This window comes from Panthera uncia, chromosome A2, assembly GCF_023721935.1.
Source record: "Panthera uncia isolate 11264 chromosome A2, Puncia_PCG_1.0, whole genome shotgun sequence".
NCBI classification, from domain to species: domain Eukaryota; kingdom Metazoa; phylum Chordata; class Mammalia; order Carnivora; family Felidae; genus Panthera; species Panthera uncia.
This window is the reverse complement of record NC_064816.1, coordinates 11,870,899-11,897,644: the sequence shown is the minus strand read 5'-3', so window position 1 is coordinate 11,897,644 and position 26,746 is coordinate 11,870,899. Positions and strand designations below refer to the sequence as shown.

Genomic DNA, 26,746 nt, shown 5'->3' with positions numbered 1-26,746 from the left:
ATTCTCCCTGGGAGGTCCAGAGGCCCGGGGCTGGGTGTGTGGTGCCTGGCTTTTCAGAACCTTGGTATCCTCTTAAATGTTGCATGATGTCCAAGCTCTCCCCAACCCCCCACCCAAGGTGTCCCCTCAGATGTAATCTGGAGAAGGGGATACCCTTTCCCATGGCCCTTTCCAGCGAGGGGAGGGGAGAGGGCAGAGGGCAGTTCTCCTGCCCCGCAGCCCTCAGAGGCCCAGCCACGTGCCCTGGTGTCTAGCTCTGGGCCCAGGGCCCAGGGCCCAGGGCAGGGCAGAAGATAAGGCCTACAACTGGACCTGCGGGACTCCAAGGTGAAAGGTCACCGTAGGAAGGGCTTTTCCAGCTGGTTAAATGTTAACAGGCCCAGAGCTAGAGGCTCAGGCTTCCCCAGCCCAGGGCTGCCTGGGCAGGAGTTGGGGTGGGGGCACGACAAAGAAAGGGTGCTTAATAAATGTTGGTAGGCCCAACGGGTCGGGGGGGGGGGGGGGGGGGGGGGGGGGGGAGCCCCGGGCGGGGGGGGGGGGGTCTGTAAGCCAGCCGCAACTGAGAAGCTCCAGGGAGCCTGGAAGAGACATCTGCAGTCCAGCCGGTGGCCTGGCCAAGCCCTTTATGTGAAGCACAGAAAAGGAAATTAAAGAGGAAAAGGGGCAGGCCGCAGTAGGGATGGTGGGCATTCCTGCTGCCTCCTGCCTCCCGCCTAGCTGGGCGGGTGGGTGCCCTGCCCCCAGAGGCCTAAAATTCTGGAGGGGGCCCCTGACCTCGCGTCCCCGCAGGCCGCAGACCACAACATCCCTTGGCCCTGGAGATTCCCAGCACCAGGTGTTAGCTCAAGCTGAGAAAGGGTGGGGTGGGGGTCGGACGCGGCGACTTTCTGGAAGAGGAAGCAAACACAATCCATCAAGCAACTGTGCAAAGAAATGCCCCAGGGTGTGTGTGTGTGTGTGTGTGTGTGTGTGTGTGTGCGCGCTGCGCAGGGGCGTGCCCCCCGGGTGCAATTGGCCCCCCATTATTGCTTCTGCGGGGAATGGAGGGGTAAGGTTCTGAGGGGCTCCTCGAGGGCGGTTGAGCGACGCATCGTCCAAGGCCGGAGGTGGAGGGGAGGGCTTTGGAGAGACATCTTGGCGAGGCTGCGGAAGGGCAGAGGGCAGCGGCGGCCCAGGCTCCTGCCGCGGCCCGGCAGGGGTTAAGGCTGGAGTCGGGCGAGGGCGGGGGTAGGGGGAGAAGGAGGGGGGGGGAGGGTCAGGCCGAGCGGCCCCGTGCTCCGCCCTCGCCCCTCCCGCCTGCCCGGGCGCCGGGCGCCGAGCGAGGCCACCCATGCCCTTATAAGGGTGGCCGTCGCCGGGGCAACGAGCGCCCGCCCCCAGCCCGCGGCGCGCGCCCCTGCCCCCGCCCCCGCCCCCCGCCCGCCCCGCGAATGGAACGTTGTGTGTCAAACCGGCCGCAGCGCGAGGCCGGCGCGCGGGGTCGGCGGCGGCGGCGAGAGCGAGGCTCGGGCCCAGGCGCAGGCCCAGGCCGGGCAGGCGCGGCCGCAGAGGGGGCGGCAGCTCGGGAAGCGCCGGACCGCAGCCTTGCAGGCCCCGAGCGGCCGCCTGGGGACTCGGGGAGGCCAGGGGGCGCGGCGACCGGCCCCGGCGCGCGCCTGCCGCCCCTCCCCCGCGCAGCGGGCGGCCGCGTAACTTGCGGCCAAACTTTCCCCCCGGCCTCCCGCGCTCAGATGGCGGGCCGCTAAGTTGGCCGCAGCCCCCAGCCAAGCGGCGGCCAGGCCAGAGGGCGCCCCCTGCGCAGCCTGGGCCGGGCCATGGCCCGCGCGCCCCCGCCGGGGCCCCAGGGCGGCGGGGCGCGAGTCCCCGGGGCCCCCGGCTCGCGCCTCTAGTGCGCCCCCCCTCGGCCCCAGGCCCGGCCCCGCGCACGCGTGGGAAAGTTGGCCTGGAACCGGCCCGACCAGTTCTGCCTGGGCGCGCGGACCGGCCGCAGGAAGTTGGTGCAAAACTTTTTTGGGGGGTGCAGCCGGTGCCCCCCCGCGCGCCGGGCCCGGATGCGTGCCGGGTAGGGTCCCCCCGGGCCGAGAGGGGTGCCCGGAGGGAGGAGCACGGAGGGGGCGCCCCGGCCCCGCTGCCCTGGGGCTATGGCCATGGTGACCGGCGGCTGGGGCGGCCCCGGCAGCGGCGGCGGCGACACGAACGGCGTGGATAAGGCGGGCGGCTACCCGCGCGCGGCCGAGGAAGACTCGGCCTCACCTCCCGGCGCCGCCAGCGACGCTGAGCCGGGCGACGAAGAGCGGCCAGGGCTGCAGGTGGACTGCGTGGTGTGCGGGGACAAGTCGAGCGGCAAGCACTACGGCGTCTTCACCTGCGAGGGCTGCAAGAGCTTCTTCAAGCGGAGCATCCGCCGCAACCTCAGCTACACCTGCCGGTGAGCCCCCTATCAGCGCACCGCCGCTGTGCACCCGGCCCCGGCTTGAGCCGGGCTTCTGACCTGCTCGGTCACCTTGGGCCTGGCGCTGACCTTCCCTGGGCCTCCACTCCCCCTCTGAGATAGGGGCACAGCCCCCTCTCCCCACCTCCATTCCATTCCTGGGATTGTGTATACAGTCGGCGCTGTATCGATGCAGGTCCCCCCCGTCAGGTGGTCCCTTGCGGCTTCCGCCTCAGTTCATTGCTCCTTCTCCCTCCCTCCCTTTTCTCCGGAGAGGGGTGATCTCCGCGCGGGGAGGGGTTGGGGGTGCTGTCAGGGGTGGGGCCCTAACCCCAGGGCATCCCTTCTCTTGGGGATCTCGGTGTGCAGGGGACCCCTCGGGAATCGAACGTGGAACTTGGACTGTGGAGCTCGCAGCGTCCAGGGGCCATTGTCTGCGGCCGCGCGGATCGATACGGCGCGCCCTTGGGGTCAAATATCACTTCCAAAGTCGCCCTGGCCACCGAGGCGGCGGCGGCGGCGGGAGCGAGGCCGGGGTGGCACAGGGCGGCCTCTTTCGCATGAGGAGCCCTGCTGTGGGGAGAGATGGGCTTGTCCATCCGGGGGGGACTCCCCCCACCCTGCTCTCACCCTGGGCCTTGGGTCACCGGAAACCGCCGCTGCAGGGCTGGGAGGGCGGCGGGATCTGACCACACCTCGGCTGCTCCAACCCTTCCCCCACCAGGAGTGGGTGCAGACCTGGGGCTGCTGGAAAATCCCTGAAACTTCAGTCGTCTCTGACAGGGTGGGGGTGAATGTTTCCAAGAAGGAGCCCTGGGCTGTCCTGGGTTGGAGTCCCCGCTGACAGGGTGTGGCCTTGCTAGTTTCTTTGGTTGGTGCTGAGGTTGGGTGTCTAGCCCAGGGCCCTCTTCCTATCGCTCTTCCATGAATGCCTTTTTGCTCCATTGACAGGCTCCTACTCTGCTTCCCAGCATGAACATGCATAGGCTCTGCCGAGCCAGTATGGAGAGTCCCATTTTCCAGATGTGCAAAACTGAGGCCCACAGAGGTCCCGGCACTGCCCTGGCAGGGAAGTGCACTGGCAGGGGCGAGACCCTGCCCCATGTGGGGCTTAGCAAGGGGAACTGGGGTTGGGAAGAGGGTAGGAGCTGAGTCCTGGTCAGGGTGTCCCCGGGGAGAGGGCAGCCGATGGAGGGCTTGTTGGTGAGGCCAAAGGGCGGGGCCCCAGGTCCCAGAGGCTGGAGTTTGGCCCCAGGTCTGCGGTCAGGGCCTTGTCTGGGGTAGCTCTGTGTGTGTGTGTGTGTGTGTGAGAGAGAGAGAGAGAGAGAGCGCGCTGGCTTACTCCCTCCTCCAGTGCTAACTGGGCCACCAGACTTTGGCCTCATTCTTGTTGCTGGAATAACTGCCTGATCTCTGGCCAGGTCTTTGGGGAGGGCAAGGGAGGAGCTTAGGTGGTTTTAGGGTCCCAGGGGCTCTCTGAGGGTGGGAGCGGGGAGCACCAAGACAGGGGAGGGAGGAGTTGTTTGGGGTGAAGTCACTGCTCCTCTCTGAGCCTCAGATAGATTCAGCAAGGTTCCCTCAGGGCCTCGCCTGGGTGATTTGATGCCAGTCCCCCAAAGCGACCCCAGCTCCAATCCCAGCTCTCTTCCAGCCTGGAGGAGACACAGTGAGACACAGACGCTCTCTGCCTGTGGAGTCTGGGCTGGGCCAGAGGGAGGGGACGGGTCTGAAGTCCCAGGCCGGAGCGAGGGGCTCTGCCCGAGGTTCAGGGAGGGCTGCCTGGAGGAGGCCCGTGGAAGGTGAACCTTGAAGCAGGAGGGGCTTGGCAGGTAGAGGAGGTGAAGGGCACTCCCGCAGAGAGCGTGGCCCAGACGCACACTCAGTGGCAGGTTAGGGGAGCCGCATCGTAGGTGGAAACCACCCAGGCATGGGAGAAGTTAGAGCTGTGTGGATCTCAAGTGCTGGACTGAGGGCGACAGGGAACCAAGGAGGGTATGTGGGCAAGGGAGGGCAGTGATCAAATCGGACCAAAGGCCAGAAGCCCAGGGAGGAGGCTGAGCAGGGTCATGGGGTTGGGCAGAGCCCTGTGCTCTTTAGGGGGGATAACAGGTGGAACTTACCGTTGCCCCGTCTGGAGGGACAGGAGGTCTGTCCCAACCCCACAGCTGGGGAAGTTGAGGCAGAAGCTTCAGGACCTCCCCTGAGGTCAGGGGCCCTGAGCTGGGCCCCTGCCTGCCTGCCCTAGGCCTAGCTGTTTCCACCCGGCTGCCCAGGACCCTCCCACTGCCTGCCTGCTGGGCTTTGTTCTGGTTCTGCCTGAGCTCCCTCCACCCTACCAGGGCCTCTTCCTGGGGGCTCAGGCCAGGCAGCGGACAGAGGCCCTGGCTTAGAAGCTGGTGCTTTGGGATCTGGGTCCTTGGAGACCCCCAGGGCCTCAGCTCTCCTGAGCCTGCCATTGAAGCGCCCCAGCGTGAGCTTGGGTCCTGATGCCCTCCCCAAAGGCCCCCCAGAATCCCCCAGACACAGTGCATCCCACGTGGAGTGGGCATCGGGCCTCCCATTTCCAGCTGAGGCAACTGAGGTTCGGCGGAGAAGTTGCCGCCCCATGGTTGGGGCTGCGTGTCTTTAGCTGAGATGTGTTTGCTTTTCAACTCGATTGAACGTTTGTTTCACTCTGTGACTGTCGCTGGGTATCCTCTTGGTGCCCAGATGGGACGCTAGGGGTGTCTGCCCCACGTCTGGGCCTTGGAGAGCCCTGAGTCCGGGATAGAGAGACACAGAAGGAGCGCAGGGGCTGGGGGCCAAGGGTTCGAGGAAGTGCTGGGGAAATTTGAAAGACAAGGGCCTGAACCTTCCTGCTTGGGACTGACCCTGGATGGGGAGCTCATGGTCTTGCAAGGCAGGGCCACCTTCCCCTCCCTGGAACCGGCAGTTACCCTGAGGGCCACCCAGAAGAAGCTTCTCAGGCTCAGCTGGCAGTTGGAAGGTCTTCCCAGAGGAGGTGTGGGGTCTTCAAGGGAAGAGAGGAGTTTATTCGTTCGTTCGTTCGTTCACTCATTCATTTATTCATTGATGGTGGTCTTGTGCAGGGTGATAATACTGGGGCCCTACTGTGCCCATACCAGGATCGGCCCTGGCCTGGCCCCTAGTCTCTTAGTTAACTCACAAAGCCCGGCTCCCTGTCCGCGTACCTTTGCCGTTCTGACATTGCCTTTGGGACAAAGACCCCACCCCTTGGGCCAAGCAATGAGCAGGTACTATGAAACTGGGCTTTGGTATTTTTACATTTCCAACCTTTTGCTCTTGGGCACTCTCTGCCTGGAGTCGCCTCTCCGTTCTGGGGAACTAACTTCTGGGCAGCCTTCACAACCCCGTGCCAACACACCCTCCCCAGTGGGCCATTCTCCTTTGCCACAGACTCCATTCGTCACCACCTGCTCCCAGCTGCCCTTCTCCCCTTTGCAGGCTTAGCCCCTGTGCCCCTTTGGGGATACCTGTGCAGCCTGGGGTAGGGGGGCACTGGTATTTCTGGGGCGTAGCCCTCAACGGTGGCTTATGGGGTGGCTCAGGGAGCAGGATGTGGGTGTCACGGCGACCCTCCCGCATGCCTGTAGGTCTAACCGTGACTGCCAGATTGACCAGCATCACCGGAACCAGTGCCAGTACTGTCGCCTGAAGAAGTGCTTCCGGGTGGGCATGAGGAAGGAGGGTGAGTACCCGCTGGTGTGGGACAGGCAGAGGGTGAACCAGCAGCCCTCCCCTCTCTTCCCTCTCTTGGGGGCCTGGGAGCCATGGAGGGTGGGGTCTGGCGCCTGTTAACCTTGTTACCACCGATCCCAAGATCCCGTGGGCCTCAGTCTGGCCCCGGGGCTGGAGGAATCCGATTATCTGTGGTCACCTGGCGGCCGCGGCGGAACTGGGGACGCGAGGGACACCCTGATTCAGGCCCATGTTAGGACTGTTCTGCTCCCCAGCTCCTCTTCTCCAGGCCTCCTGGCCTCGGAGTCACATTCCTTGGTCCTGACACCTTGGTGGCTCCTTTGCCCCCTAGGTGGCCAACGCATTCCGAATAAGGATGTGTTGTTTGTTTTGTTTTGTTTTGTTTTGTTTTGATTGCTTTCCTCCATCCTCCACTCCTGGCTTTGTGCTTGCCCAAGGCAGGAACTCGCCGATTAAGGCAAAGGGCAGCTTACCCTTCCGCCTGGCCCCGGGCACTGGGAGCCAGAGGGAGGCTCAGCCCCTTGTTTCTGCCCTGGGGACTTGAGTGGACACGTGCCGGGCAGCTGGGTCCAGACCTGGACCAAGCACTCTTAGAATTCAGTTGGAATCCAGAGACTTCCACACGGAGCCTGGTGGGCTTGGGAGCTAAATCTGGCTCATTGGACCAGAATCCCATGCTGGGCTTCCTGTCTTGGCCCCGGACTCTCATGGGCCAGTTTGGCAGTTCTCCCCTGCATCTTGAATCTCTCCTGCTCTAAAGTTGGTTTCTTCTCTGCTGGCCTCTGTGCAAGAAGCTGGCAATGGCTGCTCAGTCTTTCCCTTAAAACTGATTACTCTCTTTGGTCCTGCTAAATTTGGAGACGGTTTGCACCACCCCCACAACCTGGATTTTGCCTCCACTTGTTCATTTGACCTAAACTGCTGATACACCTCAGATCTCCAAAGTCTCAGGAGTGGGAAGTAATCATAATCCCAGCTCATGCCCCAAGCACAGTCCTATCTCAGGGCCTTTGCACAGGCTGTGCCTTCTGCCTGGAGCACCCTAGATGCCTGCATGGCTTCCTCACTGCTTTTAAGATTTGCTTAAAGGACACCTCCTCAGAGAAGCCCTCCTGATTACTCTTCACCGGCCCCCTTTATTTTGCACCATCTGCCTTGCTCTGTAATTTATTTGCTGCTCTCCCACCAGAATACATATCTACTCTTTGAGGGCAGGGACTTCTGTCTGTCTTGTTTTCTGACATATTCCCAGGGCCTAGAACACAGAGGGTACTTAATAAACGTTTTTTGGCTTGAATTACTACCCGTTTAGCCCTTACTATATGCCTAGTGCTGTTCTAAGCAAGTTAGGTAGATTCTCATTAATTTAGTGATTGGTGTCATCGCCGGTATTACCACCTGCATCGCACAGATGGGGAAACTGAGCACAGAGAGCAGAGAAGTGAGGCTGTTCGCTAGGGTCAGAGCAGTAGAGTTGGGTTGAGACTCGAACCCATGCAGTGTGGGCTGAATGAAGAGGAAGGGCTGGGGAAGGGGTTCTCAGGAAGTAGGAACAGTAAGTGCAAAGGCTCTGAGGTAGGAACAAGGCTGGGTGATGGATGAATGCTGGAGGTAGGGTTTAGAACTGAGCGAGCAAAGAGGGAAGGAACAGGTCACTCCCTGGGGGCCAGGATGTTGAGCTGGGATTCACTCTCTGGCCTTATCCAGCTACACCCTTATGATAGTGGATCCTGAGACTTAGAAATCACGTGGAACCTCCAGCCTAAGCCCTCACTTCCCAGCTCTGCTCTACCAGCCCCTGGCTCCCACCCACATTCTATTTCCCACTCATTCCATGGCTGGTTGACCAGGAGTTCATGGAGAGGAGACAGGGCATGCCAGCTCATTAAAAGATCATTACCTAGTTTCTGTCTGGCCCTCAGCTCAGTCTGCCCCTCCGTCCCACCCGTCCTGGCACAGGTCAGGTGAGCATGCGGCCACCCTGCCTCCTCTTTGTGCCTCAGTTTCCTTCTTCCCATCTACCTGAATCTTGGGGACACTGACTGAAGCCAGCAGTGGATTCTCCCCTCTTAATGGGCAAGATAGTAATTTAATGTTTATTGAGCACCTACTATGTAGGGTAGGACTCCACTCCTGGGGTCACTGCAGACCAAGGAGACCTGCCCTAGGGAGCTATGACCTGGGGGTGGGGGTGGGGTTGGGAGCTAGAGAAAAGATCCCGTCTCCATAGGAGAGATCACTTGCTTAAGGATAGGCTGGCCAGGAGCCCTGAGTAGTGTGAAGGTGACCCCTCTCTGGCCCCATTGTCAGTTCCAGACTCCCATGATTGACAGATGGGGACATGATGGATGGATCAAGCCTCCATGGCTGCTGAGTGGAGCTCACACCGTCCAGAGGGAGGGGGCCAGGCATGAATTAGTCTTTATCTAATGGTCCCATCCCAACCCCCGCCCCATGCTCCTCTGCAAGAAGTGGGGGTGGGAGCGGTGGCTGGACCGGGGCTTAGGCTGAGGGCACAGGGCAGAGCAGGGTGGGGCCTGCAGGACCCAGGACCGGGGGTCCCTGGTCTCCCAATAAACTGTGCACCCATGGGGTGGGGTTGGAGGTCCAGGGAGAGCCTGGGTGTGGGGAGCCTTTGAGGGGAGGGGTTGAGTGACCCTCTGATGACTTTATCTTTCCCCCTCTTTTCCTCCCCGCCTCCCCCCCCCCCCCCCCCGGCGGGGCACGCAACCCCTCCCCTCAAAGGCTCCCCCCACCCATTCTCCCCCCGCCCCCCCCCCCCCCCCCCATGACTCTGGATACCCACTTTCCCTCTTGTTCCTTCCCTCCCTCTCCTCCCTCTTCCTGCCACCTCCCTCTTCCCTCTCTGGCCTCTCAATGTCCCTCAATCCCTTTCCCGTACCCTTTGTCGCCATTCCACCTCCCGGATCCCCCTCCCCCCTCCCCTCCCGGTTCCCTGCGGCGGCGGCGGCGGCGGCGGCGGCGGCGGCGGCGGCGTGGGGGCACCTATCTCTCCTCCCTCTGCTCCTGCCCCCTTCCCTTCCCTCCTTCCCATCTGCATTCAATCCCCGCAGCCGTGCAGCGCGGCCGCATCCCGCACTCCCTGCCCGGCGCCGTGGCCGCCTCCTCCGGCAGCCCCCCGGGCTCGGCGCTGGCGGCGGCGGCGGGCGGAGACCTTTTCCCCGGACAGCCGGTGTCGGAGCTGATCGCGCAGCTGCTGCGCGCCGAGCCCTACCCCGCGGCGGCCGGGCGCTTCGGCGCGGGCGCGGCGGGCGCGTTCGGCGCCGGGGGCGGCGCGGCGGGCGCCGTGCTGGGCATCGACAACGTGTGCGAGCTGGCGGCGCGGCTGCTCTTCAGCACCGTGGAGTGGGCGCGCCACGCGCCCTTCTTCCCCGAGCTGCCCGTGGCCGACCAGGTGGCGCTGCTGCGCCTCAGCTGGAGCGAGCTCTTCGTGCTGAACGCGGCGCAGGCTGCGCTGCCCCTGCACACGGCGCCGCTGCTGGCCGCCGCCGGTCTGCACGCCGCGCCCATGGCCGCCGAGCGCGCCGTGGCCTTCATGGACCAGGTGCGCGCCTTCCAGGAGCAGGTGGACAAGCTGGGCCGCCTGCAGGTCGACTCGGCCGAGTACGGCTGCCTCAAGGCCATCGCGCTCTTCACGCCCGGTGAGACGCGCTCCGATGCGCTCCGGCTCGAGCAGGCGGTCTCCGAGGCCGCGGGAGGGTGGGGGGCGACCCGGACCCTGACCCCGGCCCCCACAGCCCTCCACTCCCTGACCCTCGGGCTGCCGGACCTGGCGCCCTGCACATGCCTGAGCTTTGATGGGGGACAGTGGAGGAGGTGATTGATGCAGGCAGGGTGGCCCCCTGATGCCCCCACGCCCCTGATCCCAGGTCTCCCTAAGAACCCAGAGCTGGGCCTGGGCCCGTGACTCAAGTCCCCACAGCCTCTCTCCCTGATTCCCAGGCTCCCTGAGACTCCCACCTTCCACCCCCTCATCAAGGTGCTTTTCGTGCTGAGGGCAGAATGAGAGGTGGGGGGGATGCGGGAGGCAGGTCCCCGACATCTGGTTCTGGCCCGAAGTCCCTGATCTTTGTCCTCCCCAACTCCTGACCTTGTTCTTCCCTCTTACTGCGCAGCTGTGGAGGGCTGCCTGGCAGGGATACCCTGACAACTGGTTCTGGCCTCCCCTGAGCTTTCCACTCCTCGATTCCTGGGCCCCCAGACTTCCCGACCCAGGGCTCCCAAACTGCCCCCGAGGCGGCCTCCTGGCAGCCCGGTCGTCTGGGATTGCCTTGGGATTAGGCAGGGGCTGGTTTTGGAGTCCCTCCCGCTGTGGGCGGGGCTAGGGCGGGGCTGTTCCAATACCTTCCTAGTCATTAGTTAACTGGCTTAGTAAAGTCCTACCTTAGTCCAAAGACTGGTGGCATAGCTGGCTCTGCTCTCTGGAAGGTTCTGGATCCCACTAGGTGTCTTCATGGGGTCAGGAATGCAAGAACCAGACCCAGACCATTCTGAGAGGTGGCTTTCATTTGATAAATATGGCTTTGCCCCTCTTTCCCCCAGAATATTCCTTTTCTGCCCCATCCTTCACAGGGCTCCAATTTAGATGCTGTCACATTCACTGACACCCCAGGCCCCCCTGTCCGAATATTCTCTCTGGGCTTTGCCTTCTTTCCCAACTCCCCTCCCCAGCTTCTCTTCCCCTTGAGCCCGATTAGAACTTGTCACCCTGCCAAAGGCCTGTCTGAGCTTCTCTATCCCTTCTTGACACATCACTGCCCACCCTCCTGTGTTATTGTCCCCAGTTGAGGCCACCTCAGTCTCTTGAGGACTGACACTGCCTGAGATATCCTATTTGTGCCTCAGGCCTCCGTTTCCCACCTCCTGGGTGCCCCCCTCCCTCCACACCCCGAGCCCTGAGTGGTACCCCCCAGTCACCCCCTGGAGCCTTGCGTTTTCCTGCCACTTCTCACCCAACTGACCTTGCCCATGTCTCCCCAGATGCCTGCGGCCTCTCGGACCCAGCACACGTGGAAAGCCTGCAGGAGAAGGCGCAGGTGGCCCTCACCGAGTACGTGCGGGCCCAGTACCCGTCCCAGCCGCAGCGTTTTGGGCGTCTGCTGCTGCGGCTCCCCGCCCTGCGTGCTGTCCCCGCCTCCCTCATCTCCCAGTTGTTTTTCATGCGCCTGGTGGGCAAGACGCCCATCGAGACGCTGATCCGAGACATGCTGCTGTCAGGAAGTACCTTCAACTGGCCTTATGGCTCAGGCCAGTGACTTCACGGGGCCCGGTGCGCTGTGGCTGGGTCTGCAGACCTCAAGGGATACGGATGCTTCGGCCTCGGGCGGGGCCCCCCAGCGGAGGACCCTGGCTTCTCTTCTCAGACTCCTATTTTTTAAAGACTGTGAAATGTTTGTCTTCTCTGTTTTTTAAATGATCATGAAACCAAAAAGAGAGTGCTTGTCCAGGCGCCAGCCCCGGCCTCCTCAGAACTCCTGGCCAAAATAAGAAGGGGAGGGACTGAGGGCTCCCCTCCTGGGACAGCCTGTAGCTCAGCGCCCCAAGCACGAACTTTTGGGACGGTGGGGGTTGGCTTCCCTGGTGTGATGGACAAAGGCCTGGTGGCCGGACTAGCTGGGCGGCCGCAGCCGGGCAGGGGTAGTATCTATCAGGCAGACCCTCTGGACACGTAATCCACGTTGGACACTACATGATGAATGAATCAAGGCCAATAATAAAGCTATTTCCTAACTGCACGGCCTCCATCATCTATCTTCCCGAGGGGAGGGGAGAATGGGGGGCGGCCTACCATGGCCACCTGCTCCCAGCCTCCTGGAACACCCACAGCCTAACGACAGTCCTACTTGCTGTTTGTTTGTTTTTTTGTACGGTTTTGTGGGAAACAAGCCGGGGGCGGGGAGGGGACCCCCGTGGTCAGCTAGTGTGTCCGTAGGAGCTGAGTACTAAATACTGCAGATGACTCGGGTTCAGATTCAGGCCCTGGCCTATGAAGGTAAGCCTCATAGATTCACACAGGCCCTGGACCAAACACCTTACTGTTAACCTTTGGTCAGCCTTTAATCATGGTGTCTGAGCCCTGGTGTCCTCTGGAGAAACATTCGGGGTGGTTCTGCCACCTGATCTCAGCCTAGACAGTGCCCTCCACCCCCCCTAGCCACAGCAGTTGGTTCAGGGAGGGCACGGGGCCCAGAACCGGCCACTGAGACTTGATGGCGGGATTTGGAAGCTGTAACTGAAAGCAGAGCCAAAAGAGGAAGACCAACTTCCCAGGATGCCTTTGAAGCCCCTGGATCAAGCCATTCCTGAAACCTTTCGGCGCATCCGTTCCACGAGCCGAGATTTACTCTTTGGGGCCTGAGTCAGTCTGAGTTTGGTTTCTTCTCACATGTAACTAAAAAACTTTCAGAGATTGGCATTTGGAAGGTGGGACGGCTAAGGACAAACTGAAACGTAGACTTAGGTCGATGTGGGGAGAGGCAAGGCACCATGGACCTTGCCGTCCTGGTCTCAGAAGTTTGTGGCCCGGCCCTGGTGGCAAAGGTGCCTGTGGGATTGACTGGCGGGACTGTGGCTCGAGGGGTGGGTAGTTAGGGCCTAGATGGCGGAGGCAGGAGGGTGGCACTCTTGGCCCTGCTGAGGTCTTGTCGGGAAGACAAAGATGCCCCTGTGAAAACGGGGAAGAACTCTGGTCTTGCCCCACAGGCTGGGCCTGTGCTCAGCCCTTAAACCTCCTCCAAAATGCTCCCCATTAGCACCCAGTCTCCTTCACGTCCATATTGTTGGAGGCCTGGGAACTTGAATCCGTCTGCTGTGGAATAAAGGAGGGTCTCGTGGGTATGCTCTGCCCTCCGACGGGACTAAAGTAGGTACGGGATGGAGAGGATACTGGGCTCCCATCAGAGGGTGGGCTGTTTTGGCCCCGAGTCAGCATCTCCCATGATGTCCTGCAGGTAAGCGAATGTCACTCCCGTTGGGCTGGACAGCGATGCTCTGTTAGATTCACAGGACATCTGAGAACTGAGCAGGACCATTCTGTCCGTCCTGCTCTCCAGTCCCTGGGCCAGAGACCTGGATGTCTGTCTCGGCCTGACTGCAGAACTCCTACACCTCCTACAAAACCCCACCCATATGGCCCTTGAAGACGACGTCTTGAGGCTCTGGTTAAGACTGTCATCCAGTCTTTTGTTATTCCTCTTACCACACCGGGCCCAGGCCCATGGTCCCTGAGCGTAGAGACTCCATGACTACTGGTTCTGGGACTGAGGACTCTGCGACTGAGTGGCTGACCCTGCCTTCCCTGCCTGTAGTATGCCTCCCTGATGGTCCCCATCCCCTTTGCTCCCCTGGCACCCCAGCCCCCACCCACCCTACTCAGGGCCCGGCATGGGGTGGGCACCCTGCGACTCTCTCCCAGAGCCAGGCACAAGAGCTGTACTCACACAGTGCCTGGCATCAGTCACTGCCCGGCCTACAGTGCCCCAGTAGAAGCGGAGATTTTTTAAGGGCTCATGTATCCGGGGTGGCCTCAGGGACTCCAGCAGGGCTCCTGGGCTGAGTCCGCCCCCTTCAGGAGGTCCCCAGTACTGCACCACATGAATTTTGTATCACGCCCACGGAGCAAGACTAGGGAAGGTCCTCTGCCAGTCCTGCCTCTGTTACTGGACCTGCCGAGACTTGTGGCTCCTGGGGCTCCCCTAGACCAGGCCTGGCTGAGCAGGTGATGCCGGATGTCATCCCCTCAGCTTCCCACCAGAAGACCACATGCGGTTCTTGGAGGAGAGGGAGCTCTCCGGACAGACAAGGGTTCACAGCCTGCCTGGACAAGTCTCTTTTCCAGAGCCTTGAGTTTTTAACTCTGGAAAATGGAGTAACGATTGTTTTGGTGACAACTGAGTGAAATCAGGAATGTTAAACGGCTGTACACAGTAGGCATTTAATAAATGTTTATTACACTGGGATGGAAACGAGGAAAGACCTGCTTCCAGGGGATGGGCTGAGATCTGGGCTCAGGGCCTGGGGTCCCAGAGGAGGTTCTGGGAAGGCTTCCTGGAAGAGGGGGCCATCAGAGCTAGGTCTCAAGGGCTGAGGCATTTGCAAAAGCTACCCCAGGAAGGGGTAGCAGCAGGAGCCGAGGCCAGGAGGTAGGAAGAGAGGCAAGGGCAGGGCGGGCCCCCCCACCCCGATGTGTCCCTCTGCCTGTCTGCCGGGGCGCTCAGAAGTACACGGAACTCTTCTGGTCTCCTTGCTCATCAAATTTCTGGATCTGTATCTTGAGGTGCCTTAGTTTGCCCTTCAGGTAGTGGCAGCGAGCCTGCTTGTCCAGGAAGCTGGGGTCCTGGGCAGGGCAAGAGCCAGGAAAGTCCTTGTAGCAGTCTGGCCTACGGCCCTCAGCTGCTCAACCCTCTGCCTTTTCCTCTCTGAGCCTCAGTTTTCTTTCCTTGAAACTGGGCACACTGAGCCTCATGGGAACGTCATGGGTGCAAAGCCCAGGCTGTGGGATTCAGGAGGCATGACTCACCGTCTGTTTCTTCATAAATTCCCTCCAGACTCGGGCGGCAAGTTGGGCCTCCTTCTGCAAGTGGAAAGGGGAGGGGTGGGGTGGGGTGGCTCACGGAATGCTGAACCCAAGGAGGGATGGGGAAACTGAGGCTCAGATGGACAAAGTGACCCGTCTAGTGAGGACTTCAAGGGCTGACTTTGGCCCCCGTGCTGTGGTGCCCACCCAGCCTAGAGGAGAAAGAGGCCCAGGGACCTGGACCCAGGGGGTGTCCCAGAGTCCAGGGTCCATCACCGGGAAGGGCTGTGGGACGGGGGTTTCTCCCGCCGCTGACCTGGCTTCGGGGCCTCGGCAGTGAGTTCAGCAAGGTCTCCAGCTGTTGGAGTTTTGCCCGGGCACAGCCCACCTCTTGCTGGAGCTCCAAGAACTCTGTGTACTGGTCCTGGAAGACTGCAACATAGCGGCTCCGTTCCCTCTCACTCCTCACTTGTGGGTACTTACTGCGGGGTTCAAGTGGGTCAGAGTATGAGTGTGAAGAACCCGTCCCACTCCCCCAATCCGTTTAATTTGTTTTCCTTTGCCCATGTTGGGCTCCCTGCCCCCCAACACCCCTTTTCTTTTCTCTTCTTACTATCTGGTAAACTTTTACCACTTGTCAAAGCCCCAGCCTCAGTGCACCTTCCCTGTTCCCAGGCATCAGGAACAACGTGGGGGACACTCACAGCTCATAGTCGGGCACTGGGTGGGGCCTTGGCCTACGCCCCCCAGGGATGGCTTCAATAGGCTTCTTGGTGCCCAAGAGGGCCCGGGAGGGCAGCTCATCCTCAAACACAATCTTCTTGGGTCTGGCCCTGTGAGCTCCTGGTTGAGGCGCGCGCAGAGCGCGGGGAGGGCTGGTTTCCTGGACTGGAGGCACCAGTCGCTGCAGGTGCCGCAGGAATCATGGTTTGGAGTTAACCAGGGTATGGGGAAGCCGGAATCCCTCAAACGGCGGGGAAGGAATCTTTTGCCTAGGTTCGGCCTGGGAGCCCTCCTCCCGTCCAGACTCACCGGGGGCCCAGGGCCAGGCGGGCGGGTCTGCAGGTCCCCCCGATAGCCGCGGGTCTTGGGGCTCTCCCGGGTAGGCATCCGCCTCGGGGAGGCGCCGCTCGGGCGTCCCTGGGGCGGCGGGCGGGTCTTGCGAGGGACGCCGCGGCCCGCGCGTGGCGGGGGTGGTCGGCGAGCTGCCTGTGGACGCGACAGAAGGACGCGCCTGGAGGCGGGCAAGGTCGGACCACGCACCGGCAGGTGGACCGGGAGCGGCCAACTCTCCGCGGACCCGCGAGCTCTCCGGCTCCGTTGCTATTTGCATAGACGCGCTCGATTGGCTCTCAGAGCAGCCCGCCCCTGGCTGCGTAACCCGGAAAAGCACTACGCCCGTGACGTCACCGCGTACCCTGAGCCGGCCAGGCTCCAGTTAACCCCCGAGAAGCCGCAGCCTCGCCCACTACGGCGCGTGCAAGCCCTCGGACACCGCCCCCGCGAAGGCCCCCCCCCCCCCCCCCCCCGGGACCTCCGCCCCAGCGGCAGTCCGCAGGGACCGCTCCCGTCCGGGGTCACCTGTCCCAGCGTCCGGGTCTCCGAGCCTGGGTCCGCTCCCGGAGAGGCGCCTGAGTCCCGGTTGTGCATTAACTTCTAAGGCTGGACACAACCGGAGGGGTCGCTTCACAGGGCGGGGCGGGTCCTAGCGGGATTGGGCGGGGTTGGCGGGGTGGGGGCGGGGCCCGGCGATGAGGGAAGAGGATCCTCCTTTGAATCGCGGGTTCGAGTCCAACCGAGCCGGTGACTCACCTCCGAGTCTCAGTTTTTTGGCCTGAAACACCGGTGGTTTTGGCAAACCTGTACTTATCTACTTACTCAGAAATTATATTTTAAAACTATTTCTCTAATCACTAGATTATTATTCTCTGACCTGCTGTAAGAGAAATACTGGTTTTCCTACAACTTTTGTAACTCCAGTGCTATTATGGTTTCCCACAAGTATGTTTTCAGAGTGTTAAATCTTGACTCATCTGGTGAGAGAAAAAGCCCAGAAACGATTTGTCTGTTTTCTTGCAAATTTGTTGTTGTTGATTTTTGGGAGCTCTTTGTTTAGCAAGGATGGTGCTCAACCAAATAGTGTGTCTTCTCCTTTTACTATTATAAACGAGGTCTTTCAATACGTTTACTTTTTTTTTTTTCCCATGAGGGAAACAAAGTATTCGTAAGTCCTTTTCTGTTTTACTTAATTCACTTACTGAAACAGTTTTTTATTTGGGTTTTTCATGTAGACAGTCGTATCATCCGCAAATAACTCTGCCTTTTTTTCTCATTTCTTCTTTCTTGTCTAGTTGTATTGACCAGCACTTCCAGACAAATCTCTGGGGGAGTTGGGTGAACTGTGGGCCTCCCCCCATCTCCCCCTTCCTCACTTTGATGGCAGAATTGCCTGTATTTATTCATTAAATTCAATGCTGTCTTTGGCTTGAGATTTTTCAGTTAAATGAGGGGAATATCTATCTTTGCCTAATGTTTATTGAGAGATGTTGAGTAATGGACACCATACGGTCCAAAGTGCCATTGATTCACCCCACGATTTTGTTTCCTGATGTGTTAATGTGGCTATGTTGACCCATCTCTGCAACTTAGGTGTGAGCCTTCTTTAAGATCTGGTTTTTTCCCCCCAATTTTATTTATTTATTTATTTTTTACTTTTTTTTTCAACGTTTATTTTTGGGACAGAGAGAGACAGAGCATGAACGGGGGAGGGGCAGAGAGAGAGGGAGGGGCAGAGAGAGAGGGAGACACAGAATCGGAAACAGGCTCCAGGCTCTGAGCCATCAGCCCAGAGCCCGACGCGGGGCTCGAACTCACGGACCGCGAGATCGTGACCTGGTTGAAGTTGGACGCCCAACCGGCTGCGCCACCCAGGCGCCCCCCCCCCCCACATTTTATTTTTAAGTAATCTCTATGCCCAGTGTGGGACTCGAACTCACAAACCTGAGATCAAGAGTTGCGTGCTCTACTGAGCCAACCAGGTGCTCCTTAAGATCTATTTAAAAAAAAATTTTTTTTCTTAACATTTATTTATTTTTGAGAAGAGAGAGACAGAGCATGAGCGGGGGAGGAGAGAGGAAGAGGGAGACACAGAATCCGAAGCAGGCTCCAGGCTCCGAGCTGTCAGCACAGAGCCCGATGCGGGGCTCGAACTCACGGACCGCGAGATCATGACCCGAGCTGAAGTCGGACGCTCAACCCACTGAGCCGCCCTGGCGCCCCAATCATCTTCAGTTTCAAGGAAAGCCCAGCACTGACACTCCCTCCTCCAGGCCGACCTCCAGGCATAGCCCCATTTCTCCCCCACCCTCCCCTTGATCCCACAGGGCCGAAGGCACTGTTGGCCTTCGACTCCACCAGACCGGAGGCTCCTGGGGCTTCTTGGGACCTGGCCTTTTGCAGCGTGGGGTAGGTACCAGGGGGGAATCCGAGGGGGATGGTCCTCTGAGTCCCTTCCCACACTGACCTTTCCTCTCCGGCTGGTGCATCCTCTGTGGCTCTCAGGAACCCCCAAAGACCCTCCCGTATTGTTGCCTAGCCCAAAGGGCACCCCTGGACACGGGTGGAGGGCGGACGGATGCGGGGGGCCAGCACAGCTCTTTATTTGAGTTTGGGCATGATGCGGATGAAGAGCACCATGCTGACGAAGATGAAGCAGACGATAACAAGCATGGCCCAGAGCAGCCAGTTGACCGACTTCTGCGTGTGTTGCTCCAGCCGCTCCGACTCTGTCTTCAGCTTCTCCAGGTTCTGGTCAGCCATCTTGAGTGAGTGCGACAGGGTCTGGGGGGGCGGGCGGGGAGAGGGTCAGCGGGACTGCGGCCAAGCGTGGCCTCTCGCCACCACCCTGCGGCAAGTCCCCGCCTCTCGGCCCTGGCTGGTACTGCGCCCTCTGCTGGGAAGTCCACTTTTGCCTTCCGTCAGACTCCTTGATCCAGCAAAGCCCTGGCCCCCACGCCCCTCTGCTGGGAAGCCTTGTCTGGCGTCCCAGGGCAGAGGCTGGACAGGCCCCACAGTCCTCACACCTGGTTGTCCTTCTTAATGACGCTCTGCGCGGCCAGTGTGTTGGTCTTGAGGCTCCGGGCCAGGCCTAGCATCTCCTCTGCCAGCTTCTCCTGGAGGTTCTGATGTCGCTGCAGGACGAGGTCTAGTTCGGCTGCCGACTGTTTCTCATCCCCTGGCCTGGGCCCTGCCACCCCACTGCCCTCACACGTGGGCGGACAGGCGGGCGTGGGATAGGAAGAGACCAACATGTTCCCAAGGAACCCAGAGGTTATGGCTCCGGCCATGGCCCTCCTTGGGCCTCAGTTTTCCCCTTCTTTACTTTGGCTTTTAGGAAGAACATCCCCACAAGTGGCTTCTGATCGATGGTTTAGATGCTTGTGGTGGCCCTCATGGTTTGGTGCCTCAGTGGCCCAAGGTTCATCCAGCGCCCCATACCGCCCCCCCCCCCCCCCCCAGTGCTCCCCAAGGGCTGAAGACACTCACGTTCTCTTCCTCACATCCAGCTCGGGCTCTGTAAGTGAAAAAGGCCAAGCAGGAAGAAGGAGAGGATTGGTTTCCCGTTTTCCAACTTCCTGATCATCGCCTGTGCTGTGTCTGCTACTCATAATGTTGTTTCCTGTCTTGTCTGCTGCCCAGTGAGCTCCTGATCATGCTTCAAAGCTCTAGGTCAAATGCCCTCTCTTTTAAGAAGTTTTCCTCATCCTTATCTGGGCTCCCCCAGGCCCCAGGTCCCTCTGCTAGCCTAACCTGTGGGCTGGGTGTATCCGGCTTTATTTCCTCTGGGGCCCACCTCCTCTGTCCTGGCACCCCCATCAGGCTTAACTAGGTGATGCCCCTGGGGATGTATGTGCTCTCTGGGCTGTGAAGACCGTGGAGGAGGCAGGTGAAAGAGGCAGCACATGTCTTGTCCCAGACAGTTAAGCCTCAAGTCCTGTTTTATTCAGGTTGACTCACCTCCAGCAGAGTCCTATGGGAAAGAGAGAGAGGTATGAAGTCACCTACCTGGTAATGTCCCCAAACTGTCCTTTCTGCTTTCGGAAACTCCCCACTCTTAGGGCCCTGGGCAAGTCCCATGACCTCTGTGCCTCAGTTTCTTCATATTGAAGGGTTTACCTGACCCACGTAAAGTGTTCAAAAGGACACCTGTCATCCTATTTTACAGGTGAAAAAACTCGTCCACTTGTGGCAAGATGAGATAAACTCAGTCTGTCTGTGGCAAACTTGTCTATCTGTTGCTCTGGGCCAACTCGGGGGCTTAACGAGATAGGTGCCATTTTCGCCTTGTACCAAACTCCTAGATATCTAGCAAAGTCCTGTCTAGGCCCTTCTGTTGGGAAGCCTACTGTGGGCCCAGGGTGCAGGTTGTTGGGCCCCTTAGGGTCCCTGCACCTGCCAGGGTGGGGTTGTTCTGGCTACGCACAAGCACTAATCTCCTGTCCCTGACCAAAGGGTTCCCAGGGATCAGGGAGAAAGCCCTACCGTGCCTAGCAGCTCACTCCGCATTTCGCTGGTGTACCGTGCCCGGGACTGCAGATGCACTGTCTTCGTGGCGGGTACCCGCTCCCTGGCTGTGGTTGGTACACGGCCAGGGGCCAGGAACTGGTTGGCTAGTGCTTTCTCTGAGGAGGAGGTCTGCAGAAGAGGGAAAAGGGGTCACCGGACGGGCAGGTCCTGGGCAGGTGAGCATGATGAGGACCCCTGCTCACCAGCTTCTCCGCCTGCAGCATCCCCTTCAGGAAATCGACCTTGCGGGAATATTCATTGATCACCTCGGAGGCCGGTTTGCTGGAAGGTGAGAAGAGGAAAAAGAAAACCTGCCCAGTGCCTCCAGTTCTGGGAAGGGTGTCAGCAGGGGCTGGAGCCCAGGGATTCCCCAACAGGGGCTGGCCTTCAGGCCTCCACTCCCATCCCTGATTTGAAGCCCCTGTAGCCGCCGGCACTCACCTTGCCTGGGTTTTCAGGGCCTGCAGCATGTCCTCGAGAGCTCCCACGTACTGGGGAGGGAGAGTGGGGTGTAAGCCTGGTTCCCCCCCCCCCCCCCATCCTCTCACTAATAACGCTCAAAGGTGGGGTGGTCAGAGCCATCAAGGGGCGGGACCAGGACGGGGGCAGGACTGAAAAGGGAGGAGCCACGTCCCAGGGGGGCGGGGCCAGCTGAGCTTCAGGGAAGGGGGCGGGAGCTGCAGGTGGACGTGGCGGAGCCGACCGGAAGGGGCGTGGCCAGAGCGGCCGTTGGGACTGGGGAGTCGGGCCCGGTGGCCGTCAGCCCCGTAGGCCGCCTTCTGGAAGTCGAGTTGTACTCGGAAGTACAGGTTTCCCTCACCTTTTCCAGACGCCACTCGTCCGGGTCCCGCTTCTCCGCTGCCATCGTTTCGCAGCGGCAGAGCAGCCGCACCAGGTTCAGCTCCAGCCTCGACGCTGCCATCCCCTCTCGGCGGTACCCGGTCCCTTCCGCCGGCGCCATCTTGGGAAAGGTCGGAAGCGCCCTCGTTTTGACCTCTTCCGGTCGCGTCCGCCGCTCGCTCGCTGTTCCATCTTTGTTTGGGGCGGAAGTAACGTCTTATTTCAAGAAGGGGCGCTGTGCTGTCCATGTTTATTCAGGACTGAATCGCTTTTTTTTTTTTTTTTTTTCCCCCCTCGCAGGCGTCTTAGCTCTTCCGGGAGGGTTGAAAGGACCGGATCCTTCGAGGTCAGGTTCATGTGCAATACGTCCTCTGCTTATTCTTTTCTTTCTGATCGGAATTCCTTCCCCCACACCCACTCCTGTCTGGGTTCTTCTCATACTGAGCTCTTCCGTATCCAGGCAGCCTTCCCGGTTCTTCCTGGGGTACGGCCCTGGGACTAAGGAATCCGCGGCTTAGGGGCCCATCCAGTTTGTGATTATGTTCTTCCGGGTCTGACGCTGACTCCACACCCCCCCCACCCCCGCCCCCGCCGTGGCCTTGAGCGAGGTTTCTTAATTTTTCTGGGCTCGGTTCCTCCTTTGGGTGGAACTTTGGGTGGTGTGACAAAGCCTGCCTCCAGGGGAACATTAGCTAGCCCTGGGGTGAGAGGTGGGGCGGGGTCGCCCCTAACCCACCAGGCCTCATGGAGAGAACCCCACCTGGGTCCCCAGCCCTCCAGCTGAGGCCCATTCTGTGAGCTCCTCCCACCCCAGGCTCGCAGACCGGGTGAGGAGGGGGGACTTTAGAGGGACTAGAGCCTGGCATGCAGCCCTCATCCATCTTCCCACTCCTCACGTCACTTGTGTCCTGGTCACACCTGTGGGCCTGGTGTTCTTGAGAAATACTATGAAGGAGAGGAAACCCAGGGGAGATGAAGGAATCCAGGGGGCAGATGAGGCAGGTTCTGAATCCCAGCCCTGTCCCATCCCAAATACGTGGCCTTGGACAAGCCTCTCAACTCTCTGTCATGTGCAGTCTGGACTAGGGCTCTTCACTGTCCCCCACCCCACCCCCATGGGCCCCACCTGCCAGCAGGTTCCCACAACTGCCCATCTGATTTGCAGCCTGGGAGCTGGTCTGAGAGGGGATGGTGGGGGTGTGTGGTTTCTAGCTCTGTTGGGCTCACCAGGAACCGATCCCTTCATAGGGCAGATGGCCCCTACAGCTGACATTTAAGCCCTACCTGGGGAGAGGCTGGGTGCTGAAACAGGGCACCAGGAGGCAGCTCCCAGGACAACAGGCTCTGCCAGCCCCTCACCCCCATTTCCAGATCAATTAACAAGCCCTTCCAGCAAGCCCACCACTCTAGCGCCCGGAGTGCGTGTGAAATTCCAGCAGCAGCATTTGCGGGACAATCGAGGCAGGTCCTCCCAGGCCGGGGGGCACATCCCCCTGCCCTGCACCCCTTTTGGCTGAGGTCACAGGGGGGACCCCTCCCCCACCCCACCTGTCAACCCCTGCTCCTCCGACTCTGAACCAGTCCGAGCAGGAATTGCACGCAAACACTTTTCAGGCACTTTTTATTTCACACGGCTCGTGGGGCACCTGGGGCACCTCTCGTACCAGACCTGTGGCCGTGTGTCTGGGGAGCGACCCAGGCCTGAGAGAGAGGAAGCCCCACTCCGGAGATCCCCCAGGCTGTCACTGTTGACCAGTAGGAATGTACAACCCCAGGCCTTGCCCTCCCTGCCGGTGAGTGGTCCTGAGTCGCGGCTCCTGTTCGCCACACGGAACGGGCGGCGTGCCAAGGATGGCCTCCTCCAGCCTCCTGAGTCCAGGGCGTGGTGGACAGAAGAGTGACGGCCACATTCAAGTCTCCCTGGGATGTGAGGTCTGTGGTGCTGCGGGCGGAGGCTGCCTACCACCCTGTGTCCTGACTCCAACCACCAGCCTTGATCCCCAGAGAGGCTCCAACGCTCCCTCAAGTGCATGCCAGCCAGGTGGCCGGTTGCCAGCTGGGCCAGAGGAAGAGTCTGAGACGGACTTGGGGCAGTCAGGTGCCCCAAGGGTCCAAAGCCCCTGCGCACGGTCCTGGCCCTCAGACCACGGGCCCTGAGCCGTCCTCAGTGCGAGTCTGGGCCTCCTCCGTGTGGCGGCTGTTGCAGGCTTTGCTCCAAAGACTCATGTCCAGGTTACAAGGGCGATGCAGGGCGTTAATATAAAAGTTTGTACATACACGTATAAAAAACAATTTGGTCTCTTGTTAAGGCTGTTACAGTTTGAAGTTATGTAAACCACGCACGAAGAAACAGTTACCATAAAAACAAAAAGGGAGGTGGGAGATGCCAGGCTGCCCACCGTGATTTGGTGCTCTGGGTGGGCGTGTCTGTGTGACGTGGGGGCCCAGCAAGGGCGACCGGGCCTCGGCTGGCCTCTCCCCGCCTGGACTCCGCACTCGGAGCTGACGCCCACCTCACACTGCTTTCGGAGCTTTTCATTCGGAATCCTCGGCCAAATGCTGGCTCTGCAGCTCCCGCCCAGCTCCGGCATTGGGTCGTCCTCAGACACGCGGCCTCTGGCACTGTGTGGGCCCTCAGCCGTTGGCCTGGCCCGGGGTGGGGGGCAGGCAGTAGGTCGGGGGGTCCGAGTACCTCCGCTTGGCCCCGGGAGGCTGGGCGTCCTCGTCCGGGGGCTCCCGAGTGCCCCGCGCGGGCAGGTGCGTGCCGGGTGTGATATACACAGAGTGCACCTGGTCCGGGCGGCGGGCGGGCGGCTCTCGGCGCCTCACTAGGGCAGCACCCTCCTGGGCACCCGGTGCCCGGCCAGGGAGGTGGGAGGGTAGGCCGGGTGGGAGCTTGATGTTGGCTGTGGGCATGATGGGGGTCCGCCGGGGGGTCTTCACTCTGACCGTCACGAAGGACGACGGCCTTCGTCGTGGAGGGGCGGCTGCCACGGGGAGGGGGCTCAGGGCGGGCGCGCCGGGGCTGGGGAGAGCAGGCGCGGGGGGCCCTTTTGAGAGACAGACGGCAGGGTTACTGCAGCTTCAGGGCCAGTAGATGGACCCTTGCCCCAGGGCCTGCCGGTGGTGGACACGGGAAGGAGAAAAGCAGACGCCGCCTTAATACTGACCTTCTGAGGCCCCCCGCCCGGCCCGCTCTTCCAACAGGCTCTCGGTGCTGGCCGACGTTTCCGAGTCCAGGTTTTCCTCGTCGGAGCCCCGAGGGTCCAGCTCCGGCAGCCGGTAGGTGATGTCCTCCCTGGGGATGAGGGGGTCACGGTGTCTAAGGCTGTTCCCAAGGTGAAAGACCACCCCTCCAGAGTGCCAGCCGCCGGGTAGGGGGCAGAACAGGCCTTCCTGGTCCTGGATGGGAGTCCCTGCTCCCAGCACCCCCAATACCCGTCCCCAAATCACACCTGGCCCGGAGAAACTCATGGGAGGGATGTGTCAGGCTGCTGAGGGAAGGCCCTGTACTGAGCTAGTGACCTGCTTCTGCCTCAGGGCCTTTGCAAGTGTTGTTCCCTCTGCCTGGAGTGCCCTGCCTTGTTCCTAAGACTAGGGTGGCCAGGTGGCCCGGGTCACACCTGTTCTCCTGGCATGTTAATGGTGCCCTATTCACACGTCTTGGCGGGACGACAGATTGGTCACTCCAGTTAAGACCAACTTCCAGGCAAAGTTTGGGCATTACCCCTCTGCTGCCCCTTCTTTCTTCGTGGGCCACCACGGTTCCCGGTGGCCAAGTGTGGGGTTTAAACAGAGCCCTAGGCTGCGTGTCAGGACAGCAGCACCCACAAGGTGGGTACTGGATGGCGGGAATGAGCCTAGCCCGTCAGCCTCCTAACTGCCAGGTCCGCTATGGCAGAGGGGCCTGGGGGTGGGGGCCGGACGGCAGAGCCGAGGGCAGGAAGGGGGCAGAGACACTTGCTTCTCCTCCTTGATGGACTGGATCCGCTCAATGAGGATCTCCTTCTCGCGGTCCTCGTCACCGCTGGGCACTTCCTCTTCTGGCAGCACCCCGAGATCCTCCAGGCCGCCCGCACTGCTTCCCCGGGTCTTGGGGCTCTTGTTCTGCAACAGACAAACGGCAGGTCTGGCTGGCCCCTCTGGACGGTGGGCTCAGTGCTCACGGGAGTGAGAGGGTGGTGTGAACGGCTCTGGGAGAGATTAGTTCTGATGTGGAAAGGTGGGCTTAGTGAGGCTGCTCCGGGGATCAGGTGGGGACCGAGTGGCCGGTGCTAGGCTGATTAGTCATCCTCAGCGCAGGTGGGCAGCAGGCGACGGGCCTCCCCCAGCATGCACTTCCAGAAGGTTAGGACACGCTCAGTCTATCCTAGGAGACCACGGGCACGAGGTGAACCCAGCATGCACCACGCCCGGAGACATGCAGGGTGGGCCCGCGGAACATGTACATACCAGGACCCCCTCATAGGGAGACGAAAACCCCAGTTTGAGAGGCCATGGCTGGGAAAGAGATGAACAGAGGGTGACCACACAGGGCCACGATCACCACACGGTGTAAGTCACGGACACCGGAGCCACATCTGGCTGCGGGAACAAGGATGGGGTCCTCCCCCGGGAGCCCCAGACCTGCCTCCCCCTCAGCCCCCACCCCCACTGTAGGGCCACTTCTGCTGTGGGAAGTCTTCCCCATAGGTGGGGCTGGTGGATGACCTGAACCATCACCAAGCGGGTGCCAGGTCCCCTGCTGCCCTTCGAGGGGCACTCGGCATGAGGCTGGGGGAGGGAGGCGGTCGTTTAGCCGATGTGGGGGACCTGGCTCCCAACCTTGCTCCCATGAGGCCCCTGGCCAGGCAGCTTGTGGCCGAGGGTGGGCAGGGAGCGCAAGGAGTGATGGCGTGAGGCCCCGCCCCACGCCCCAGCCCCGCCCACCGGCCCCGCCCACCCCTCCACTCACAGTGTTCTGTCGCAGGAGGGAGAGTCTGCGGAAGGCGATGCTCTCCGCGGCTTCCAGCTGGCTGATCTCCTCCATCTTCACCTTGTACTTCCTCATCTGTTCCTTGATCAGCATCTCCACGCACCTGCGGAGAAGGTGACTCAGTCACTGCCCCCAGGACGGCCAGCGTCAGGGCCTGGCGTCTAGAGAGGCACTGGCCGGAGACTGGGGCACGGCGGCCAGGCAGAGATCCAGAGACCAGGCAGGGCCACAGACACAGCCGTGGGCTGTGTCATCTCGGTGCCAGCTCACCGTGTGACCTCGTGCGGCTCACTCCACCTCTCTGAGCCTGAGCCTCGGACTCAACCAGCCTGGTTTGAAGGAGGAGGTACAGTACGCGGATCAGAGTGAACCGATCCCTCACAGTCACCCTGCAGGGTGGGGGTTCTCCCACCTCCCGTGGAAGCATGAGGAACGGGGAGGCTGAGCGATTTGTCACAGGGGCCGCGGGCAAGCAACCCCAAGGGCTCCAGAAGGTGCACTGTGAGTGGTTAAGTGTGTGGGGAGCTCAGCCTGCGGTGGTCGGTGGGGGGAGGGCGGGCAGCTCAGCCCGAAGAAAGAATCACAGCTCAGGTCTCCCGACATCTTGACCACATGAGGAAAAAAAGGAGCAAAGAGTGTGGCGGAAGAGGCCGGAAGGAACTCTGTCGACACCACGCAG

The 26,746-nt window shown here is 60.9% G+C and overlaps 4 protein-coding genes across 12 annotated transcripts in view; 1 reads left to right on the top strand and 3 right to left on the bottom strand.

Annotated features, from left to right (window-relative positions):
- The first annotated feature begins 1,495 nt into the window (after positions 1–1,495).
- On the top strand, positions 1,496–11,629 carry NR2F6 (nuclear receptor subfamily 2 group F member 6). The gene is made up of 4 exons (XM_049640172.1): positions 1,496–2,428; positions 6,046–6,140; positions 9,226–9,813; positions 11,153–11,629. Exons 1-4 carry the CDS (start codon positions 2,142–2,144, stop codon positions 11,425–11,427), a joined length of 1,245 nt encoding a protein of 414 aa, XP_049496129.1. The 5' UTR covers positions 1,496–2,141; the 3' UTR covers positions 11,428–11,629.
- Positions 11,630–14,100: 2,471 nt separating this feature from the next.
- OCEL1 (occludin/ELL domain containing 1) lies at positions 14,101–16,371 on the bottom strand. Its single transcript, XM_049640171.1, has 6 exons — positions 16,269–16,371; positions 15,720–15,896; positions 15,392–15,591; positions 15,004–15,169; positions 14,691–14,744; positions 14,101–14,507 (listed from the first exon to the last, which is right to left on the bottom strand). The coding sequence occupies exons 1-6, from the start codon at positions 16,335–16,337 to the stop codon at positions 14,385–14,387; spliced, it is 789 nt and encodes a 262-aa protein (XP_049496128.1). The 5' UTR covers positions 16,338–16,371; the 3' UTR covers positions 14,101–14,384.
- Positions 16,372–18,330: 1,959 nt separating this feature from the next.
- On the bottom strand, positions 18,331–21,395 carry USE1 (unconventional SNARE in the ER 1). Of its 2 annotated transcripts, XM_049640169.1 has the most exons (9): positions 21,073–21,395; positions 20,694–20,743; positions 20,456–20,534; positions 20,229–20,381; positions 19,700–19,716; positions 19,497–19,603; positions 19,233–19,260; positions 18,770–18,944; positions 18,331–18,527 (listed from the first exon to the last, which is right to left on the bottom strand). In XM_049640169.1, exons 1-9 carry the CDS (start codon positions 21,211–21,213, stop codon positions 18,345–18,347), a joined length of 933 nt encoding a protein of 310 aa, XP_049496126.1. In that variant the 5' UTR covers positions 21,214–21,395; the 3' UTR covers positions 18,331–18,344. The 2 variants fall into 2 exon arrangements, with proteins under 2 accessions (XP_049496126.1, XP_049496125.1); XM_049640168.1 differs by lacking the exon at positions 19,497–19,603 and having other exon boundaries at positions 19,704–19,716.
- Positions 21,396–22,696: 1,301 nt separating this feature from the next.
- The window catches only part of MYO9B (myosin IXB), a 91,688-nt gene continuing 87,638 nt past the window's right edge, over positions 22,697–26,746 (bottom strand). For 5 of the 8 annotated variants that reach the window (XM_049640156.1, XM_049640159.1, XM_049640162.1 and 2 more), the window contains 5 exons: positions 26,047–26,170; positions 25,545–25,592; positions 25,053–25,199; positions 24,263–24,386; positions 22,697–24,142 (listed from right to left, as the gene is read on the bottom strand). In XM_049640156.1, coding sequence (XP_049496113.1) covers positions 23,727–24,142; positions 24,263–24,386; positions 25,053–25,199; positions 25,545–25,592; positions 26,047–26,170 — 859 coding nt within the window. In that variant the 3' untranslated portion in view covers positions 22,697–23,726. Of the gene's footprint in view, positions 24,387–25,052; positions 25,200–25,544; positions 25,593–26,046; positions 26,171–26,746 lie in introns of all 8 variants that reach the window. The other 3 variants (XM_049640161.1, XM_049640160.1, XM_049640163.1) reach the window with 2 other exon arrangements.